General features: G+C 32.6%; 1 protein-coding gene across 1 annotated transcript in view; it reads left to right on the top strand.

Moving 5' to 3' along the window:
* The window catches only part of LOC147064276 (spondin-1-like), a 388,697-nt gene that overhangs the window by 265,306 nt on the left and 105,243 nt on the right, over window positions 1-18,148 (top strand). Inside the window, exons 5-7 of the mRNA XM_085958532.1 lie at window positions 692-883; window positions 2,841-3,047; window positions 10,085-10,339. Coding sequence (XP_085814658.1) covers window positions 692-883; window positions 2,841-3,047; window positions 10,085-10,339 — 654 coding nt within the window. The remainder of the gene's footprint in view (window positions 1-691; window positions 884-2,840; window positions 3,048-10,084; window positions 10,340-18,148) is intronic.

The raw sequence follows: 18,148 nt of genomic DNA on the forward strand, positions 1-18,148 counted from the left end.
GCCTATTAAAATGTATTTTCGACAGTCAAATCATACAGGTTTCGATCCTCAGTTCCATTTACTTACATAGTTTGAATTTTTCAATTTCTGGGGGCGAGTCCGGACCCAAAACCTCCCATCCGCTTCTGTGCGCGTCTGATTCCATAAATGATCCTCCATAATTCTCATATTAAAGCGATTAGTAAAGAGAAATGGTCGTGGCGTCTTTCATCATGGAAAAAATATTTAACTTATTATCATATTAATTTTGAAACAAAACAATCAAAGGCTAGACAGGTATGCACGACAACAAAATAAATAATTCTACTAAATTTTATCATAATGTTAAATTTACAGTTACTTTTACACTCAAAAAAAGATAACAGATGCTTATCGAAGAGTCCTTGAACCGCCGTCTAGGCGTGTCGTAGACCCAAATACGCCACCTTTCAGCTGGTCTTAATTTAAAAAAAATAGTGTTTCATCCCTAACAACAAATTAATACACACTAAATCTTGATAGTTATTAAATAAACTTACACTTAATGTTTTTGTTACTTTCATAAACATCTGTCTTACAATTTTTTCTATAAAAAAGAAAGTGAATTCATTTCTTCCGAATCCATGATTTTAATTAAAGTCAAACCAAATCCTCCTTCATAATATCAATGTAAAATACATATATTATATTTTAATTTTCTTATTTTTAACAGGTGTTATGGTCATCACCGCCTCCTGGAAGTGGTTGCGTTACTCTGAAAGCAACGGTCGTTGAACACCATGACGTCTGGTACATGGACGAAGGACCCCTTAGTAAAACTCTCTGTGAAGATGTTGAAGAGACCTTCGACATGCAGCCTCCAATCATTCAGCAATGCTGCGCTTGCGATGAGGCTAAATATGAAGTAAGAAAAAACTTTTCGAGATTTTTTTTTGTATATTGCTACTCCTGTAAAATTACAACGATAAGGGTGTTAATAATCTTCCATGAAATATCAAGAATTAATAAGAGAAATGCTTTTTATTTTTCATGTTGGATTTGAGATGTAAATTTGTCGATTAATTTAATCACGACTTTCCAATCGAAGCCTACAACGAAATTGAGTAATTTGAATTGTTGACATAATATCACGTTTCAATATTTCAAGTGTCAATGAAATCCATTTCCCAGTATTGTTGTGTTCCCTGGCTTTAGGCAATAACATACCGAGGCAACTTCTTACAATAATTGTTAGTCTTAATGTCACTATATTAACTCCAGGCAATATTTCTGATGGAAAATTTGTTTTAACATATTTTTCGCATAAATCTGATGGATGAGGCACTAAACACACATAATATATACTGTACTATAACAACTATATTGCTATCTATGTGATTCCTCAATATTTATTTTAAACTTTCAAATACTTAATTCTTTAAAAGTAGGCCACGTTAGACATCTATTTACTTTATTAGCGAATTGGTTTCAAGTTTTAATATTATATATATTATTTTAATTGCGATTTATTGACCAAAGTAGACCAAATTATTTAGATACTGTAAGACATTCGCACCTTGTTAGCAAGACGCGCTGTACTCCAGCGAAATCGATTAAATACGTACTTTTGCATCATTATACTTGAGAAGGGATTAGTTGTCATTCGATCATGTATGGGCATTTTTTCGGGGTAAGAAAGCGTGTTGTAATCTCGAGCTCCTTACAATAAGTCAATAAATAAATTCCATAACCCTATATATAATCATTATAAATTGGCTCGAATGTATAAATAAGTACCGAAATAAATGTGTTAATGAAGTACCTATTATCAATTACCCACCCCTAGAAATAAAATCATGTCTGGTTTTCTGCCATTCAAAACAAAGGACAGTATACGCTTTATATCTTTGCAATTTTTACTACACTGATATGGATCTTTGCCTGATTATCTTGCATAAAATTAGATCAAATATGTTATTCACTTGTATTAATATATTATGTAGCAATAAGAAAATAAATAGATAATATATTATATAAAAAAACATATTTTTAGAATATATTACGAGTACATTATTTTGATCCTAGAGCCGGAGTGCAAAGTTATGAAGCATATTGTACTCTACCATCTGTCGCAGTGTGATATTACCAATGACATTAATATGGACGAATCATCTGGGGAAAAAAATGACACTCACTTTATTGTCGGGTCTGCCGAATGGCATAATCTGTTCTAACGCCATTACAATAAAGGTGATATTGCTATAAATTCTTGATGCTTTTTGTTGGGTCTGCCGGATGGTTCGGTTCGAACGGGTTCGCTCAAATGAACATTGACATTTGAAACACTGCTCTAACGCCATTACAATAAAGGTCATATTGCTATAAATTACCGATGCGTGATATCGCACAATGGAATTGCGTGACGTCTACATATACGTGCGAATATGCGAATTTACTTGCTAGCTACTGTATTGAGTGCGTCGTCCATTAATAATGTCATTGGATATTACTATCTATGATATAACAAGAAGTACAACGTAATTTGAAAAATATAATTTTATTAAATTTGTGAATTCATTAATATCTTATACCTGGATCAATATAATGCTGGATAAAGATCTCTCCAAGCTGACTTAATTATTTATTTCTACCATGGTTTAAGCACTAGACATCTTGAGAAAATGAAAAAAAACATTATGTGCTAAATCTTCTAATCGATTGACAATATTTCATCAAATGTATTTTTAAAGCCTGTAATTTTCAATAATTATTAATGTTTGTTGTATTTATGTATGCGTAATTTAAATATAGCGTTACATTGAATTAATGTGTCATGTAATATGCCGGAATAATAATAACAATTATTTTCTTTTAAATAATAGGTCACATTCGAAGGCCTGTGGTCAAGGCACACGCACCCAAAAGACTTCCCTGACAACGGCTGGCTGACGAGGTTCAGTGACGTCATAGGAGCGTCCCACGCTGCGGAATACAGATTCTGGGACTACAACCGTCAGGCTACCGAAGGTCTGCGTCAGTTGGCGGAACATGGTGCCACGAGAGTGCTGGAGAGTGAACTCAAAGCCGAGGTAATTATTTCATTACCTACTAATAAGTTACAGTAACACTGAACTACTGTGTAATGGTTAATTATTGTATTTGGAACATGTTTGATTGTGTATTTAAAATCTTAAAGCGCGGTTTTTCTATAAAACGGTTCAAAGGAAAATCAATAGACACATCGCCGATCTTGGACGATTGGTTTTATAGTTATAACCTACCTATCTGATACTCATCTGAGAGTCATCCGTCAATCGTGAGTAATACCCGTTAATTTCTAATCTACGTTGGGTTATAATAGATTACCTTATTACCTATATCACTATGTTCAATTCTAATTGGATCATAATATAGGCCTCGATACCTGAGTTTCTTACTGCCAATATTAGTAAAAATATGCTAAATAAAGTAAAAAAATAAGCTAGGTGGCAGAAATAATGCCAGATTTTCACAAAATAAAAATGGCTAGAAAATACCTTTACAAAAAAATCATTACAACAACCAATATTGAAGAAGAATTTATTAAATTTATAACCATCATTTAAATAAATCGTACAGTTAAAAACCATTAAATATACAAAATTTGATCATCACTAAAATATTGTATGTAACGTTTATTTTATTGATAAGATATAATGTCTTGAAGGAAATCATGTTAATTTTCAAAAATAAAATATGGTCTAATATTCTAACATTTTTTAAAAGAAATTTTAAATTATTTTCGATGTATGTAAAATTATAGATTTAACGTCATATCATACGCCAGATAACAATTTTGCAAGCTAGATATTTATTTAAAAATGCTAGATTTGGCAGGAAAAACGCAAAGTTTGCAGCACTGTTCCAGGTTGTATTAACAGTTTTTTTGTAAATAAGATAAATGTATGTTAGCCACTTGCTCAACCTATTATGTCCATACTATAGATTTAAACAAATATTGAAAAACAATATGTGAAATTTGCCAAACCCGGGATTCGAACCTGGAACCTACAATAGTATAAGCCAACACGTTACCGCTCGGCTATAAGTTATTATTAAATAAAAACATCAGTATATCGTGCCTAATTGAGAATTATTATTGCACTTGGTATGTGCCCAAACTTTTCACCGTTTTTTTTATGTAGAGTGCTTTTAAAAATAGCTGACAAATTAAATTGCCTACCAAAACTTGGACTGGATTACATGTTAGCAGGAGAAAATCCAATTTTCATCTCTCGTTTATAGGTCAATCGGTTTATCTTGTATAACACCTAGTTGGAGTCGTTGCCAAAATTTTTCAATCAATAACACATAGAAAACAAACATGTATGAAGCTTATAGCAATATTTACGAGTTAGATGTAGTCTAGACTTTCACAGGCTATTTTCCATCGCTCTATGTAGGTCAAATTGTTAATTAGTCAAAAGGTTGTATCTATTATAGTCAATATATTATATTGTGGTTGAGTCAGAAGGCCAGTATCTGGTTGGATTATGGATTTGATGATTATGATGGCGCATGTATTTATTAATTTACTTGTATAACGGCAGGGTATATAAAACAGTATATAAATACTTTTACCTACCCTCAAAGCTGTGGCGTATAGTCCGTAAATGCTGTTGATTTAGAGCATTCCCATAAATAATTATTGTATTTTTACGTAAATAGTTTGTAATACTTCATGCTACCATATTTAAAAGTGTCGAGGAATAATTAATAGATATCCTGGGAACATTTTGGTGGGTATCTTGACATTCAAAAGTTCTGCTGTTTAAGTACTATTGAAAATCAGCATCTTCCAAAAAAAGAGATAAACCTCGAACATACCAGCAGACTGAAGAGTGGAAACGCAGCGTTCTTTATACTGGACAGTCTATTCAGGCCCAAGCTACTATCCAAAAAGACGAAATCTCGGGTATATAACGTAAACATGAAACCAATCGCTCTGTATTATACCTATATCCACATTTAATCACTTCACTTTAACTTTTTAATTCTTGTTTTAACACCCAGTAGTTTTGCGTATACTTTAGGTTGAAATCATGTTACGCACTCAGTGACGTCCCGTAGGGGTAGGCAGATTGAGCGTCGCTTGGGGGCGGCAGTTACTTGAAGGGTGGCAAACAAAGGAGAATCATTTGGTATATATAGAAATAAGTTAACGAAAATATCTTTCCTTTCAATAATTCAGCTCACTGGTTCGAAAAAAATGTATTAATTACCACAAATGGTTTAACAGGACTTTATTTTTTTGTCGGGTTCGCGATGTCTAGTTTACTTCTACGTCCCTTCGACGTCCTTGGTGACCAGAAACGACACGAGCACGGGTGATAAAAAATATTGTATAAAAAATGAGGCGGCATTATGGCGCTGACCAGGGTCGGCATTTTGTCTAGGGACGTCACTGTATGCACTGTGTGAACTGTCTACACTTGTTCGTCAAATAGTTTTCATTTTTTCAATGGAAGCAGTATTGTTATATTTTTATAATGCTGATTTTATTACAAAGATGTAAAAGTTATAGTATTTTGAAGAAACTATAGTACACAAAACATTTATCGTTTTAAAACGTTCAAAATTATAATATATTTGGCTTATTAGGCGTAAACTTATTAATTGAGTTAGCATTTACTTGGTAGAATTCCATTTTACAAGAAATGAAAATATAATTAATATTAAATTCTACAGGTTTTTTTATAAAAGGTTTGTCGATAGCTATTTCGGTTGTAACACCATTATCAAGACTATTCAGATAGGCCGTTTGCCTTTGCTTAAATACTATACGTGTATAGATAGAGACAGAATACATTTTCTTATTCGTTTCAGCAATATTATGATTTTTTTTTACATTATTATTAATTGTAATATTATTAATACTTTGAAAACCCTAAGTGGGTTTTTTAAATTGGATATCGAAATTTTCAAAATTTATCAAAATTACAGTGTTCGATGGTTATTTATTGACATTATTAATCAATTAAAATATTATTAGTATAATTGTCTTAATCGTGTGTTTAGATTATATTTAATAGTGGCGACGAAAACATTACCAAATTTTCATTAATTATGTGATTACTTTTGGATAATTCGCGATTAATTTCCAACTGTTCAAGTAAATTTAATTTTGGACCCTTATTACATTTATGCAAACATTGTGGCGTTTCATTGTTACTGATGCTATGCGAGTTTGATATCAAATGTTTAGCAAACTGAGAATCTGTTTTACCATTCCTAAAAGACCGGAGGTGCTCTTCAAAACGAGTTTTTATTGACCTGCCAGATTGACCAATGTAGCATAGACTACATGTGCCACATGTTATTTTATAAACTCCGCTTTTCTCCAGTTTGTTGATTTTATCTTTACTATTTTTTAAGTTTAATCCTAGATTATTATTAGCTTTGAATGCTACGTTAACGCTATGTTTAATTTCTTGATAAATTTTGTCTGAAATAATGCCGTGATAACCAATGGACTTGTAATAACGATTTGAATCTTTAACGTTAGGGTATATTGTTGATCTAGCTAATTTAAGTTGTTTTTTATATAATATTTTATCTACCATTGATGTTTCATATGCACGCTAACTAACCTGTGGATCATGGCATGGTATGCCGCCAACTTATGAATCCATGGATGTTGCGATCCTTTATGTATAGTAGTTTCAGTATAGGTAGGTTTTCTATATATTTTGAAGTTATGTTTATTATTAACCCTCTGAATAGTGAGGTCTAGAAAATTAATTCTGTTTTCTATCTCTACTTCGACCGTGAATTTAATATTACAGTGCAATGCGTTAGCCCTTTTGACGAACGAGTTAAGTTGACGGTCAGTTCCTTTCCAGCAAATCAAAATATCATCTACGTATCTATGGTAATATAATATGTCAGCTACTGAGTCTATTTTAAGTGATTCCGATTCGAATTTGTCCATAAAAAGTTCTGCGAGCAAAGGACTTAAAGGATACCCCATAGGGACTCCGTCAAGTTGATTATAAAACTCTGAATTAAATGAGAAATAGTTATTTTCTACACATAATTTCATTAAAGAATAAATTTCTTCTAACTCGAATGGGTGTACTTTAGCTTTTTCTAGTTTTTCGTACACTATTTCTAAACATTCTTTAACTGGAATATTAGTAAATAAACTGGTTACATCTAATGATACCAGCTTACAGTTGCTAGGTAAATCTATGGTATTTATTTTATTAATTAAGTCAACTAAATTTTCCACGCTTCTTTTGGTTTTGAAATTTGTTGGATGTTTAAAAATTTTATTAATATAATATGCTAATTTGACTGTTGGCGTATTCGTATATGATACCACGGGCCTAATAGGAATATTAGTCTTATGTATCTTCGGTTGACCATATAGTAAGGGTGCCATAGGATTCATAAGAGTAACACTACGTTTGATAGCTTCGGTGGGGAAAGTGATAGTGCAATCATTTATTAATGTTTTAACTTTAGATGCGATTTTAGACGTATGGTCTTTATTGAGTTTAACAAACTCACACGGATTAAGAAAGTTATTAACTTTTTCTAAATAATCTGCTCTGTTTATAATTACAACGGAGTTGCCTTTATCTGCCTTGGTGATCACCAAGTCGTAATCTTTAACTTTATTTTTAATAGATTTAAGATGTGAAATTTCGTCATTATTGACCACGCGTTTCTTGTTATTATTGACAATGCATTGCACACGAACCTAATCGAAATTCTCCGTAGCATTCTTGATCCGGTTAAAGAAAACCGTATAAATGCTGAGCTCTAAAGGCAATGTATGCCTGATATAGTCAATATCTTGAAGGTTCGAAGATTCAGACGGGCCAGTTACATTGTTGGATGCGAGAAATCAAGGTCTCTCCATAAAGTTTTTGAGAATTGAAAATGATAGTCAAACCACAGATTAGATTCTGCGACTAACGGATTTATATCTGAGTTTGACTTTCGGATGAACGTATTTAGTTTGTTTCCACGATACATATAATTTATAATGAACATTTTAATCTCACACAGAATATTGAAGCGAAGCAAGAAGGTTTCTATTGTTTTATTATGCGCGTTACTTGAAACATGGTATGAATAGATAATGAAAAATCTCCCCCATTATTACTCCATAGGCCGAGGTCCATTGACGGATGTTCGTTAAAATTTTATCGTAATTGGCTACGTTTTAAAACAAAGGAAATAATATTACTACGTTCACAATGGATTTTAATGATAAACTGAGAAGTATTATCCATAATTTTACAATAAATAGTGTATATTAAGTTACGTATTTGTTACGTACATATTTGAAAAATATTTTTTTTTTAATAAAATAACGATATTCTAATAGATTTAAGTTTTGTACTATTCAATTTGAGTCGTTTGTTGCAACCCAGGTTTCGCTTTTCAGCATCTTCAGCCACTATGAATCGATACCATTGTTCAATAGGGGAACAACTCAAAATTTAAAGGTTTTGAGTTAAGAATGCCATTCGATGAAAAAAGATCTTCTTTTTATAATTCAGCAAAAAAATAGTCAATAATTTCTTCAATATGTCATAAAATCGAATAACTCTTTTTAAGATTAATCAGTAATTCCGTTATATAATCAAATTTATTGATTAATTCCTTATTAAAATCTACAACTTCATTGTGCATTGATGAATTCCACTAAATTAAATATAAAAAACAAACACTTTCATCGAAATCAAGGTTTTAAAATTAAAATGAGAATTACTGAAAAAAAATCAAACGCCATTATCTTGAAACAAGGTTTTTGAGTTGTTCCCCTATTGAACTATGGTATCGATATACTCACCAAAAGGCAAATATACACTGACAACAAATACAATAATTATTAACTCTAACTTATAAAACAAATCAATATAATAACCGGATGTTTTAAATAATGTATAACTAATATATTATTTAAAAGTAGGCTTCGAAAAAGACGGAGTAATTTAGTATACATAGCATCCATACGAATACACACGTTTTATAAAATACACACAGACACTAATCGCATGCCCTGAGGCTGGATATATTATTTGTAAATACCGGTAGCCGTGTGCGTTTTGATTTCGAATTCCAGGTCTGGCGAAAAAAAAACATATAATTTACAATTTATGTTTAGACCTAGGGAATAGACCTAATAAGTTGAGCAAGTGGTTAACGGCGATTTCTCGTAAAAATAAAAATCTGTCAATAAAACCTTCACTTTTAGGATCAGACATGATTACGTATAAAAAGTGTTTTCACCACACGTACTAATTAGTTTTACAACACCACACATAGTAAGCTTTATCATTTACTGATCTCTTCATATGCCTTGTCTTAGAGCAGATAAGTGATTTACCTTACATATTATTCATACAATCAATTATTCAATATTCTAGATCTAGATGTAATTATTTCAAATCTACAAAGCTTACTTGTCTGATCCTATCTACTCATATTTAATAGATCATTACTGATATATGTGTACATATCGATTTAAGCTGGCAACGGTACGAAGGCAGTAATATTATAGATGTAGATCAGTGTTTCCCAAACTTTAATATATGGCGGAAACTTTACAGCTCGCCTATTATAGAACGGTGGGATCAACTTCATATAGACACCTTTTATATTTAAACTGAATTTATTAGAAGGTAATACGAAATATATTATATTAGATTATGTTTTAGACAATAATTTGTTAACAGTTTGATTTGATATATCAATTGAATGCAGTCGATGCGTCCTTCTTTAAGGTTGAGTTAAAACGGAATAATTGAAAAGCTATTTTGATTTTATATAAAACAAACATTAATATTACATAATATGGCATTCTCAGACGACAATATACATTAGAATGGAAGTGAAACAATTAGCGATAAAGATAAATTGCATTACCGACGTTTATAAGATTGATAAGAACAATGGTGCGATAAAGGAAATCTTTATCAAATACATTTCCAGCCATTCATTATGCATGCTTATTAATGCTTAATAATAATACAAAGACATGCTCAAAGTTGCGGAGCTATAACACGCGGAATCTCGCTTAGGAATCGCTGGTGTTGATCATAAACTTAAACTTTTCTTTCTTTTGTTGCAGAGCAATCACATTCGCACCATCATCAAAGCACGTGGAATTTCCTATCCAAACCTCACCGGGAAGACCTTCGCGGTATTTAGGGTGGACAGCCGTCACCACTTGATGTCACTCGTCTCTATGATAGACCCTTCGCCAGATTGGATAGTCGGAGTGTCAGGACTGGAACTCTGCAATCCTAACTGTTCCTGGGTGGAGTCTAAAGTCTTGAACCTGTACCCGTGGGACGCAGGGACAGATAGTGGGCCGACTTATATCGTGAGTACAAAAATTCTTCTTTTTCTTCTTCCACCCTGTCATGGCCCAAAGTCGGGGCATAGGGCAACCACAAGTTCGCGCCACTTCCCTCGGTCCATCGCCAACTCTTGCACTTCCCGCCATGTCAGACCTGTAGCACGTATGTCGCTCCTGTAGCACCGCTGCAGGGTGAGGGATGGCCGGCCACTGCGACGGAACCCTTGAGGCTATGCCACAAGGGTACGAAGTGTCGCACTCTTTGATGGCATCCGGAATACGTGTCCTAGCCACGTAAAGCGTCTCTTCCTGATAACCTCAATTACCGAAGGCTGCTGTGTCTGCTCACGAACTCGGATATTTGTAACGCGGTCGTATCAATGTACCCCTAAGATTCGGCGGAGACATCGATTCTCAAAGCTCAAAAGCCGAGACTCTTGAAGCTTAGTAAGATGCCATGTCTCACAGCCATACATGAGCACAGGTAGCACGCACGCGTTAAACAAACGACATTTGTTTGGTCCTCACAGAATACAGCCTTGACCTCCATGCAACTCCAAGTTGGTTGAATGCAGACCCCGCCATAGCCATGCGGATTCCAAGCTCACTTCGTCTAACGTTAACTAACGTTAACCAACGCTAACGTCTTCCATCGACAAAAAATAGGTTACTTGTAAATTGTATGTATTACTCGTACATTTTGCCGTAGCACAGTTTAACGCAAGCTGTCTTACCGAAAAAGACGGCAGTAGAGCAATGTGATTTAAAAAAAATACGTTGTTGTGGAGCTGACAGTAATTTTATAGGTTTATCTAGAAAGTTGCGCGGGAGTTTTTATACTTTGTATTTTTTCGTATTTTGGGGTGGCCTTTTTGAATTTACACTTTGCACCTCGATTTTTTCCGTTCGCGCTGTTATTGGCTAAAAATCGGAAAAGAAATCTTTTGAAACAGTTTTCTGATTATAACTATTTTTCGTGCACGTTATGATAAAAGTTATGTTAGTATAGTAAACAAGAGAAAATTTTTTACAATTTATTTTTTGACATATTTTTATGTTAGTTGAGTGGTTAAGGCGTAGGAACACGACAAATATTCAACTACATTGTTGTTAGTAGCAAAGATGGTTTTTAATGTATAAATATAATATTGTAAAATATGGGCCTATGCTATCAGTAATATTTTTATTCAAATTCCTAAGAAATCATATGAGCATCCACAGAGTTGAGGTTTGTATTAACAGATTTTTGTTTTTCTCGAGAAATGAATGTAAGCTACTTGCTTAGGTCTATAATCTGACTCCAAATACACATTGAAAAACAATATGTGTATTTGTCAGAACCATGGTTTAAACCTGAAACCCACGACATTGTAAGCCGATATGTAAATAATTACAAGCTAAAAATAACTTTTTATATACAACGTTTTTAAATTTTCTGTTGAATCATATAAACTTGACTTGACTAGCTTAAACGATGAAAAAAATTTGTACTTGATAGAAATAATACTGAAATGTCATATTGATTTCCATAGTAACGCGCGTATATATTAATAATTTAGTTGCTTGAACCCACTTAGCAATCAATAATAGTTTTACTTTTTACGGATTTCTTCCGAAATAACTGTTCATACAAAACAGAATTAACTGAAAATGAATTCAATTGTACTTAAAGATGGCTAAAAGTATTAACAGAATGCATTGTCATCGTGTTCTGATATATTCTAAAAGTTTCAAATGTCTAGCTAGTCGGGAAGTTAGTTAAAAATCGATTGCAAGATTTGTACCGGACAAATAATAATACGAGCTAAGAAAAACGTTGTAATAATAAAATACGTCTTATTAGTAATAATAATGTCAGAACAAAATCAGCTGTTGTTTATAAAAACTTTCTTCTTTCGGTACCATCTTCTGTTGAATGTTGGCAACCGCTTTGCGATTCATCTCCCTAATCTGGATTGATCGTATCTGATTACCAACGGTTTAAATATTAAACCACGTATGGGAATTTTGTGGACAATATAATCTACTTGTGTTGCCCTCAAACTTTCTCTGCATTGTGAGCTAACGTAAGTTATTTTAAAGTTCATCACATCTCAGTATTCAATATGTTTTTCTTAATAAATAAATCAAATTTCACATTGCGCACAATGGGGTCGAAGTATACAGCCTTCCTGCACGTGATAGTAACTATATATTATGATCTCTTAGCATATTCCGTAGCATATTTATTCAGGTATAATATAGCACTCGATAGCCTTCATCCAATGTCCAGACTTATGCCTCGATTGCAAAATATTCATATACCTCGTTTAATCTTTTCACACTTGGTTCTTTCTATTTCAATCCTGATCTTCATCAGCTAATTGGTGTTATTGAAATGTGTCCAGGGGAAAACCCCCTGGGTTTCGAATTTTTTTCATTTCTTTTCTATTGGCTATATAGGCATTTCTCACATATGTTTTAAAACTATGTAACAGTACTTACAGAATCTGAACCAAGAAAAGTATAAAAAAATATATATAAATGTAGGTAACCAACTTTGAAACAAATCATGTTTACTGGTAACGACATGGTATGTATCATAATAATATAATATCTAGATTTCTGGATTGTAAAAGCGTACTAAATGGTAAATAATAAAATTGTGCTTTGTTAGTCATTAAGATAAAAACTACCGCCTTCTTACACGGGCAATAAATGTTTAAAAACTCGTTAGCGATTAAGTAATGCTCGAAGAAAGGCTGTTAGAATTACGCGTATCGCCATTATATTCGCTCGATTGCCTTCAAACACTCCAATACTAAATTATTTCGGAATACGGAGTGCTCATTTAAAATTAAATTGAATGAAAATGCTCATTAATGAAGATACTGTTTATTTGTTGGTAATCCATCACTATTAAAATGAGAGTCAATCAAACGTGTTGAAAACAATCTTATTGAATAGAGATAAATTTTAAATATGTGGACTTTGACCAATAGAACCGATAATTCTCATCCAACTCTGGTTGGTTTTTCTTTCATCCATATGCAAGTGGCATTAATGTCAAAGTGAAATTGCCTTCAGCAGTCATTGAAATCAACTGAATGCACCCTTTACTGGATGAATTTTGTATTTGAGAAAAAAATATAAAAGTTAGTGAGGTTACGTAACTCTTTTTTTTTTAAATATTTTTTTCAAACTTTATTCAAAATAATTTATTTTTAAAAGAACAATTTTATTTAGCAAGTTAAAATCTTATGTCTTTTTTAGTTTGAATTTAAAATAAAATAGGATTTTTATTGTTAAACAGTATTTATTATAGGCATTTGAAAATGGATAATATTAGTTGCTATTTTAATAAACTCTTTGGCGTTATTATTTATTTATTTTATTTATTTATTTATTTATTTATTTATAAAAAAGAGTATTACGGCATTACAGCTTTTGGCCAATGCGCCATAATACATAATACATACAAATATATAAAAATATCTTAATTACAAATAACAACTAATATGACAAGAAAGTGGAAAAGACAGCATGTGTAAATATTAAAGAAATATGATAATATATACAATTATAAATTTATCCTATTTAAAACGTCTACAAACATTATATAATTAATAAAAAACAAATCAACCTTTATGGTGCCATCAAATAAGCTAATTGCACGATACACAGCATCATGAAACATAACATCTGTCCTGCGACGAGGTATCTTGAAGACCGTGGAGCTGCGAGTGATATTGGTGGGAACATGAAAATTAATATTTGCCAGTATATGCGGATTGTAAATGAACCCACAAAGAAGTAAAAAGAAATGCTTTAAAAGAACAATCACTCTTCGGGTAGACAGGGATTGCATTGATAGCATACCCAGAAGAAAACGAGTCGGGAAATTCATTTTATTGTCATTATCATAAGGAAAGAACCCGTATGTTCTTAAGTAGAGAAATCTAAGAAATCTATTGTGGACTCGATCCAGCTTAATTGTGTGCATGAACCTATTAGGACTCCAAATAATGCTGGCATATTCAAGAATACTCAACACAAATGATACATATAATGTACGTAGCACTCGGACGTTTTCGAATGATTTTGAAACCCTCATAACAAAACCAAGCATTTTGCTAGATCTAGTACTGATGTTAAGAATATGCTGATTGAAAGTGAACTTTGTATCATACAATACTCCCAAATCTTTTATCTCCGTTACCCTACTCAATATTATACCAGACAATGTGTATGGGAACAATAAGGTGTGCCTTGAACGATTGAATGAAATAATATTACATTTGGAGGTAGCGAATTCAAGTTTATTTAAGATAGACCATTGCGAGATAGCATCTAGGTCAGACTGCAACATCGCACAGCATAATGGGGTTTCAATAGTTCGAAAAAGTTTAAGATCATCTGCGAATAGCAAACAAGAAGAATTGGTTATAACTTTGACAATATCATCAAAAAATATTAAAAACAAAATTGGGCTAAGATTTGAACCTTGAGGAACACCAGAGTTTGTTCTAAAAATCCGCGATTCATTCCCATGGTAATCAACAAATTGACGGCGATTTTTCAAATAAGAAGCAAAAAAACATATTATACTATATGACGCGCCAAATGTACAAAGCTTTTGTAATAAAATATCGTGATCAACACGATCAAATGCCTTGGAAATATCTGTGTACACAGAATCAACTTGAATTGACTTATCCATAGAATTTGAAATAAAATTATTATACACTATAAGATTTGTTACTGTGGACCGCCTAAGTCGAAAACCATGCTGCGAATCGGAGAGGCGAGAGTCTATTTGACGGTTGATGTTTATATGTAATATCGATTCAAATAATTTACATGGAGCCGAAAGAACTGCTATTGGCCTATAGTTAGAGATCTCTGATCTAGATCCCTTTTTATGAAGCGGCCTTAGGCGGGTTATTTTCCATGCATCAGGAAAAGTGCTGGATGCTATGATTAAATTAAATATATGTTTAAGCGGAAAGGATATATGTTCGTAACAGCCCTTAACCACATAAGGTGGCAAGCCATCTGGACCAAATGAACTTTTGGGAGACAAATTTGAAAACCCATATTCCATATCTTTCTCGTCAAAAGCTGAGATTTGAATATCTTGCGTTGCAGACGAAGGACCAGCAGAATCGGGGTCAAGTAGCGGTTCTATTGAGCTATAAAGTGATTCAAAATGCTTAGCAAATGCATCAGATATAACATGGTTCTCTATAGGATCATTATTCAACGTCATCATGGCATTGTCTTTTGTAGTACTACTGGAACTAAGCGAATGAATATATTTCCAAAAACAATTAGGATCTGAGACAATATTTCGACCAATCGACGTTAGATATGATTTGTGAGCCGAAGAGATGTCACACTTCAATGAGTTTCTAAGACAGGAAAATTTACTATAATCTGCAGTCCGTCTATGTTTTTTCCACAGTGCATGATAATATGCCTTTGACCTTAGATTATAAATAATTTCTGGCGTAAACCACTTAGGATATGAGTACTTCGGTAGATGAACGAGCCGGCGAGGGAAACAGGAGTCCAAACTATTATAAAATGTATTATAAAAAATAGCTAATGCCGTGTTTACATCAATTTGTTCATATAAAGAGGTCCAATCTGTAGTACTCAAAGAATTATACAGCGCTAAAAAATTTCCATTTGAAAAATTCCATTGCGGATTATGCCTATTCAGTGGAGGAATCGACGAATCATTTCTGTGCGATACATGCTTAAAAGATAAAATTGTGCAAGTAGAGGGATGATAGACATCTTCAGGAACGAGAGGCTCATCACACGCGCTGACCACCGTGCAACCAACGTTAGATAGCACCAAATCAAGCGTCCGACCGAGACTATTTTTCACAGAAGAAAATTGTTTTAAATTAAATAAATTATTAAAGCTGGTATAATCAGATTCAATTATACCAGCGGAATACAAATTAAAATCTCCCAAAATAATTAGTTTTTTGTTGGGCAGTACCAAATTTTCTATTATGTGAAAAAAATCACTGTATGTAGTCGCTGAGCTGCCGGGAGGGAAGTATACAGCGGCCAAGTACAGTGAACAAAAGTTAAAATTAACTTTACACAAATTAAAATCAAAATCATATTCAGTTAAATTTCAATATATATATATATAAGGCAACCTTACCATGTTAACCGTTTGGTTATTCGTAAAAAAAATAACCGGGTGATATCCCCCTCCCCCTCAGCCCGGTTAATTAGCTGCCCTATATTTAACATAATATGGGCACAAAATATATGAATTACTGGGTACTGTATAATAGTGGTATATAAGATGGCTTTATAGGCATTAGGCATAGAGTTCATGGCCAGGTCATATAACCAGTATATGTAATATATAAAAAAGTGTTACAGTCATTCATCATATTTTAACGCTTTCTTAAATCTTTTACCTTTACATCATAAAAAAAAACTTTCATGAATTTGATACACCATTTATTATATGAAAATGTGTATGCCCGTAATACTAGGCATAATAATATATTTGCAGTAGACATTAAGTCAAGCAATATATTCGAAACACCCTCTAAACTTCCGTTGGAGCTTTCTGGATATTTAGAGTAACGCCGAATTGAGCTTTACGTAAAATATTTTACACGAGCGAGTCGAAACAGATAGGTGCTTAGTGCGCGAAAAATTGTATTCTAAATTACTGTATGTTTACTTGCCTATGTAAACAAAACAATGATTTGGCAAATATTAGTTTAATATATTGTTATATTATTTATATAGGTATGGTAAAAGTAGATGAGACATTATTAATACTGTTGATTTGTTCATAATAATTGTTGGTTTTTGGCCAGTTGTGAGGCTTTATTTAACGCTCATCGGACCTATTCCACTCAGATAACACGATAGCACCTATTCTTATTTTTTGGTCTGAAATAACATGAATAACGCTCGGATTAATTCTGTATATGAGTCGATTATCTAAATTGCAACTTGATACCACATTTTTTTTACTATTATGTCACTTTGGCGTTGATTAACAACGTAAGAACTGGAATTATTATTTTGAGCATAATATCTCAGTAATTAATATTGTATTATATATGTCGCGTTTATAATATAATACATTACATCATATCCTCTACATTGTACAAAATTAGGTACTTTGCCCTTTGTTGAAAATATTTCGCGTAATCAATCAATGACCGATCTTATTAGACGTAAGACAAAACTGGGTAGCTCTTTCAATTCAATCAAAGTATCGCTCGAGATAACATTGTCATTCTGTGATTCTACATATAATTAGTATGTGTTATTATACTAGGTTAATCATTTAATCAGTTAAGAAGTGGAAAGTGTGATTATTTATTATACATTTGTATAGACGTAGAGGTAACTACTATTCACTAAGAGAGTGCATCTTCTCAGTGGCGAAGGGTGGAGATATGCTGCTAAGATCCGATATAAATACTGCGCAATAAACTTTGTCAGTTATTCGTGTTTGTTTTTATTGAACTAATGCTACAATTTACAGATGGTGTTAAAATTATAAAAATCAATTAAACCTTGCCCAAACTAAACCATAATCGTTTTGGTATGATATGAGCGATTCGACAACATAGTGCACACTTTTTCATTCATATGTACTTATTTGTTTACGATAAATTAAGAATAGGTACATATTACACATGTTTTTGGTTAGTTTATTAAAATTCATTAAGCCCTGCCTAGACCAAACTATAGTAGATAAAAAATATTATTCTATCTATAAAATATCCAAAATTATGTATGATTTATTGGCATAATTTTCGATATTTTATAGATAGACGACTATTTTTTGATTATTAT

The sequence above is a fragment of the Rhyacophila brunnea genome, unplaced genomic scaffold (genome assembly GCF_057557595.1).
Source record: "Rhyacophila brunnea isolate RB1 unplaced genomic scaffold, BYU_Rbru_1.0 scaffold_8, whole genome shotgun sequence".
Classification (NCBI taxonomy): domain Eukaryota; kingdom Metazoa; phylum Arthropoda; class Insecta; order Trichoptera; family Rhyacophilidae; genus Rhyacophila; species Rhyacophila brunnea.